Here is a 6,289-nt window from a genome sequence, read left to right on the forward strand (position 1 = left end):
CGTTGCTATGGCATGATGGTGCTGGTGTACACCATCGGGTTCCTCACCTCCCTGGTGCACATCATGCTGGCAGGGAGGTTGTCCTTCTGTCAGGCCAGGAGCATCAACCACTTCTGCTGTGAGCTGCCCACCCTCCTGCAGCTCTTCTGCTCAGACACAAGCACAAATGAGGTCTTGCAGGTTTACCACGCTGTGTTAAACACCGTGGGCCCTCTCCTGATGATCCTGGTGTCCTACACCTACATCCTCCACACTGTCCTGCAGATCCCTTTGGCCACGAGGAGGCTGAAGGTCTTCTCTACCTGCGCCTCCCACTTGGCCGCCATCACCATCTTCTACGCACCCGCGATCCTCACCTATGTCCAGCCTCATGAGGCATCCTCATGGGATCAGGCAAAGCTGGTGTCGGTGTTTTACTCCATCCTCACCCCAACCCTTAACCCCCTCATCTACAGCCTGAGGAACAAGGAGGTGAAGGGGGCTCTGAGGAGGCTGTGGGAGCAAAAGCTGCTGCCACATCTATGCAGGGTTTGAAAGCACATTTGGAGCTCTACAGTACTGTGGAGGTAAGGAAGGAATATTTGGAATATGTGATTATGGAATTGAGCATTACTGGCCATTATTGGTCATTATAGCTCACTACTGGTCATTATTACAGCAAGTGCAGTGTATGGAGAAGCAGCACAACGAATGGTTCTCTTGTAACAGCTTCAGGTGGTTTTAAGCGAGGCCTGAGCCTTCAGTAATTCATTCAAATAAGTATCAGGTATTTAATAGCAGGCCTGAGACAGCACCATTGTATTTTGTGTCTAAATTGTGCTAAATGAAAGTAGTGCCCACAAAAAGGGGGCTCAGGCTTGAGGTAAGGCACTGACCACTGTCTCCATTGCCTACTTTATAAGGATTTCCTCAATGATGAACTGGTGGAAGGTCAAGAGGATTTGATACAGCTGTGGTGTCCCCACCACAGGGAGGACATGGAGCTGCTGGAGCAAGTCCAGAGATGCAACAAGGATGCTCAGGGGCTGGAGCACCTCCCGTATGAGGCCAGGCTGAGAACACTGGGGCTGTGCAGCCTGGAGAAGAGAAGCTGCTTAGAGTCCACAGAGCAGCTTCCAGTGTCTGAAGGGGACTACAAGAAACCTGCACGAGGTCTTTGGCCAAGGGCCTGTAGGGACAGGCCAAGGGGAATGGCTTGAACCTGCCCGAGGGGAGACTGAGATGAGCTCTTAGGCTGAAGCTCTTCCCTGGGAGGGTGCTGAGGCACTGGCACAGGGTGCCCAGAGAAGCTGTGGCTGCCCCATCCCTGGCAGTGTTCAAGGGCAGGTTGGACACAGGGGCTTGAAGCAAGCTGCTCCAGTGGAAGGGGTCCCTGCCGGGGCAGGACTTAGGAGCTTGATGACCTTCAAGTTCCTTTCTAACACAAACCATTCCATGAATCTATGTTTCTAGGTTAGCCCTGAGGCTCAGCCATGGATCCAGGTTACCATGGCCCTGGCAGAGGGTGCAGCTCTATGGGCTGGGGTAATGCACACATTGGCAGATTTTGGTGGATTTTCATGCATATATTGGTTTTCCACCACAAATCAACTCTCTGTGCAGGAAGGCAGCAGTAGAGACATCAGGGCAGGCAATGCCATTGATGCAGGCTGCTATGGGCTGCCACATATCAAGTCTGAAGGCTGATGAGCAACACAATAGCTCCTATGATCTTTTCTGGTCAGCATGCCATGGAGATCATTGCTGTGTACAGGGAGATGCAAGCAAAGGTGTGGAGAGTGGACAGTGATTTCCTTGGTAGGGTTTGCCCTTTGGTGAGTATTCATCACTACATCTTAAAGTTCTTTCAAAGTGTTAGAGAGGGTGAAGTTTTACAATAAAATAATAATATAAAATAGTAAAATGATTATATTTGAGAAATTTATAAATGAATAGCAAGGCTTTGTATATTAGAAGACGTCGTAACTTTGCCGTTTTGTATCACAGTTACTCTATAACTAAATGTTACAATGGTAGTCTTGGTAGCAAGAGCTAACATAACTGTATATGGTGAGGGGAGTATGGGCGTATGTATTGTAAAACTCTACCCAAGCAGAACCTAAGTTTAAGATAGCCAAAAAACGGCATACCAGAAGCATCCTGGTGAAGGTAAGAGAATGCTAACGTCCACAAGATGACTGGGACCTGGCCAAGTAGAGAAAAGGTGAAGGGGACAACCTGAGGAAGATTTCTTACTTCATCTGAGGAAGACTCCTTACTTCATCAGGGCGACCACCAGAGGGGGCAGCACAAGTGCAGAAGAGGCTGATGTCGTAATAGACTGATTTAGCAATCCTTGATGCATATGTATTGGTTGATGATGTAATCTGTGTTGAATATGTATTAGTTAAGAAATTTTTAGTGTATAAATCGCGAACGTGATGCGACGGGAGTCGGAACCAGATTTGAGTGCGTACCCCTGGTTCCCGGTGCCTCAATAAAGCACCTCATAACCATCCCGGTGTTTATGTGTTTGTCTTGACGCTAACAAAAGTTCCTTCATTCATTCCAGAGGTCACCTGGACTGTATCATATTTAGTACCATATTTAGGTACCATATTTAAATTAAAGTCTTTGCTGTCTGAAATGAAATGAGGTGAATGGTGCTGGAAATCTTTTAATGAGACTTGAGAATCAAAACCTAAAATAACTTCCTGCACATTGTGCCAGTTATTTCTTGTCCTCTCTATTTATCTTGTTAAAGGTGTTTGTATCCTTTTCTTATGGCCCTTCCTGACTGTCTAGAAATGGAGTTTCATTTACTGCAGCAGTAGAATTCACTCTCTGTTTATTCTGATTTGCCAAGAGAAAGGAGTGCAAAACAAAACACAGCTCATACCCTGAGTGCAGGGAATTATAAAATCTTTTGTAATGTTCTTATTTGTATATGCAGGTGGTGATATCAAAGCAGCCAGTGAATCATGGAAGTTAAGGTGCAGCAGACTCCCCCAGCAAATGCTGCCCATCTGAGATACTTAATAAACAGCTGAGCATTTCCCCACATCTCCATTCCACCTGGCCCTAAACTTACAACATTCAATATCACTTTATTTTCAAGAGTCTCCTCAAAGCCTCCTTCACCTCCTTATTCCTCAGGCTGTAGATCAAGGGGTTCAGCATGGGTGGCACCACGGTGTAGAGCACCACAACCCATTTATCTGCTGCTCTTGAGCTGTTTGAGCTTGGGTTTAAGCACGTAAAGAAGGATGCCCCACAGAAGATGCTGACAGTGGTGAGGTGGGAGCTGCAGGTGGAGAAGGCTTTGCGCTTGCCCTTGGCTGAATTGATGCTCAGGATGGTGGCGATGATGGCCACGTAGGAGAGCAGGATAATCAGGCTGCTGGACGCACCAAAGAGAGATGCTGCAGTGGTCAGGATGATGTGGCTGAGGGTGGTGTCAGAGGTGGAGAGCGAGATGAGGGGGGAAATGTCACAGAAGAAGAGGTCCATGGCGCTGGAGCTGCAGAAGGACAGGGTGGACATGCTGATGGTCTGTCCCACGCCATTGGTCAGCCCCACGAGTTACGAGCCAGTCACCAGCTGGAAACAGCACTTTGGGGACATGACAAGGGGGTACAGCAGGGGATGGCAAATGGCCACATAACAGTCATAGGCCATCGAAGCAAGCAGGAAGTGCTCAGTCATTCCAAAAAGTTGAAAGAGGAAGACCTGAGCCTTGCAGCCAGCATAAGCAATGCTCTTCTTCTCTGACATCAAGTCAACCAACATCTTGGGGGTGACGATGGTGGAGAAACAGAGGTCTACAAAGGCCAGGTTGCCCAGGAAATAATACATGGGGGAGTGGAGGTGGGGGCTGGCCTTGATTAAGATGATGATGCCCAGGTTGCCCACGATGGTGACAACGTAGGTGAGCAGGAAGAGCAGGAACAAGTTGAGCTGAGTCACCGGGTCCTGTGTGAAGCCCGCCAGGCTGAACTCGGTCACTTGGGTGCAATTGCTTTGTGCCATGGGCTGGATGGTGCTTTGTGTGTGAGCTCCTGGCTGGAGGTTTCTTCTCCAAGAGGCAGGGATGTCCCAGGTGGAAAAGCCTCTGTGTGGTGGGAGCTGCTCAGAGACAGTCCTGCAGGATGGAAAGGGAGAGCTCAGGCACAGCTCAATGAGGGACAGGTTGGTGAAAGTCCTGTGCCAGCACAGGTAGAACAAAGGGGTGCTCAAGCAGTTGAACACCATGGCACAATGTGGTGTGTGCTCCTCTGGCTCCTCTTGAGAAGTTGAGCAATGACCTCTGTGGAAAGCAATGGTGTCCTGGGTTCAGCAGTAGCCGTCGTGTTTCTCCTTCTTGGTAGCTGGTTCAGTGCAGCGTTTTGACTTCCGGCTTGGGAACAGAGCTGATAACAATGATGTTTTGGTTTGGCCAAGGACTTTGTGAGCCTCATGTTCTGCCAGGGAGGAGGGGAAGCCGGGAGGAAGCAGAGACAGGACACCTGACCCAAACTGACCAAAGAGGTATTCCATACCACAGCACGTCATGCCCGGGAGGTGGCTGGGAGTTAGCCGGAAGGGCTGGGAGACTGCGGGGTTGAAGGAGATACCGGTCAGAGCTTGGTCGGGCTGGGGGGCGCGAGTTATTGGTTGGCTGGTGGTGAGGTGTTGTATTCTCTTCCCTTGTTATTTCCTTTATCATTATTACTATTGGTAGTAGCAGTAGTGATCTGTGTTATACCTTAGTTACTAAACTGTTCTTATCTCAACCTGTGGGAGTTGCATTCTTTTCGATTCTCCTCTCCGTCCCTCCGGGAGTAGGGGGAGGGAAAGAAGCAGGGGAGTGAGTGAAGGAGTTACCTGACTGGGTTTAAACCACGACAAATGGGAAGGTTCCACTCATCTCAGTTCTCAGCCTGGGGCTTGGAGACCATCCAGCTCAACCTGGAACACAGAGAAACATGGTGCTTTCACATTGCAGAGTTGATCCCTCATCATCTTGTGGGCATTTCCCAGCCACCCGCTTCTTCCCTCTCTGCTGGGACCTCTTCGCAACTGGAATTCCTGACCTATGGAAAGTGCATTTTTGGATGGGGCTCGTAGCAATGTGCTCCATTGGAAGGTGACCCTGCTCGAGGCAGGGGTTGGAGCTGGATCATTTTCAAGATCCCTTCCAACAAAAACCATTCTGTGATTCCAGTCATCCTTACACAGAGGTTTAGATTGGTTTCCCCTCCCTCCTGACAAACTTTGTTTGCTTTAAAACCTTTTTCTGGGTTCTTTGGCTGTTCCTCAACACATTAACAGAAGGGGGCAATCCCCAGAGCTCAGCAATCTCTTCTTGACATTTTGCTTTCTTGTGGAGAAAATAAATTTTTGAACCTGCCTCAACTCAGCAATGGGGAGCACCCTGAATGACCTGTACAGGAAAGCTTCTGGTGCTCATCCAGGAAACCTTTGCGGTCAGTGAGGAGAGGAAACTTCCTGAGTGTGTTCTCCCCCAGGGTGATCTCCAAATCTGCCTTCTCAGCAGCAGCATGGGGATCACACAGCACAAGCAGCTCCTTGGGAAGCCCAGAGCATCATCAAGAAGCCCACGACCCTGCAACAGGGCAGGAGATGAAGACAGGAGCTGCTGCTTGTTGGCAAGAGAGAACCACAGGAGAATGATGGGCTGAAAGATGCTGCCCCTCACTTAAATCACAGCTCTGTCTCTGCTGCCCTCCTCATGCTCTTGGAGATGGATGTGAAGACGAACGTGCCTGGAGCTGTTCAGGGAGCCTGGGAATGAACCAGCATCAGCAAACCCCCTTCCTATTTCATGTGATGTGGGGATGTGGAACTGTGAATCTCTTTGGGCCAAAGGGGGTGACAAAGCCCAAAGCAGGTCATTATCTCTTCTCTGTGCTGCTTGGTTTGGAGAAGAAATGTACCCAGAGGAGATGACCTCAGCTTGAGCAAGCAACAGGTCTTTGGGCTCCCTTAGAGCAAACCACAGAACAAGCCCACCTTTCACATCCACTTTTGGAGCATTTCTGAGGCAGTTACAGCTTCACAAGGGCCATTGTTTACCTTAACACAGAATTATAGTGTCGTTTGTGTTGGAAAGGACCTTAAGATCATCTAGTTCCACCCCCCCCTGACATGGGCTGGGACACCTCACGCTAAACCATGGCAAGGAGCTGAGGGGAAACTTGCCAAGGGGAGCTGGTACCAGCATCCATCAGCAATCCCAGCACCACAGGCAATGAACCAGCTTTCCACCCACCTTCATATACACACAGACCAAGAGAAAGGGATCATTTTC

The 6,289-nt window shown here is 49.4% G+C and overlaps 1 protein-coding gene and 1 pseudogene across 1 annotated transcript; one reads left to right on the forward strand and one right to left on the reverse strand.

Annotated features, from left to right (window-relative positions):
* Positions 1-6: 6 nt before the first annotated feature.
* LOC130605418 (olfactory receptor 1052-like) lies at positions 7-724 on the forward strand (the record flags this gene model as incomplete). The annotated part of the gene is made up of 2 exons (XM_057420865.1): positions 7-454; positions 636-724. Coding segments are annotated over 2 exons (537 nt in total), but the record flags the coding sequence as incomplete, so codon positions are not given.
* Positions 725-3,081: 2,357 nt separating this feature from the next.
* On the reverse strand, positions 3,082-4,008 carry LOC130605419 (olfactory receptor 5G3-like; annotated as a pseudogene).
* Positions 4,009-6,289: the final 2,281 nt, after the last annotated feature.

The sequence above is a fragment of the Pezoporus wallicus genome, unplaced genomic scaffold, assembly GCF_028554395.1.
Source record: "Pezoporus wallicus isolate ANWC-B61680 ecotype Strahan unplaced genomic scaffold, APGP_CSIRO_Pwel_v1 contig_8142, whole genome shotgun sequence".
Classification (NCBI taxonomy): Eukaryota; Metazoa; Chordata; class Aves; order Psittaciformes; family Psittacidae; genus Pezoporus; species Pezoporus wallicus.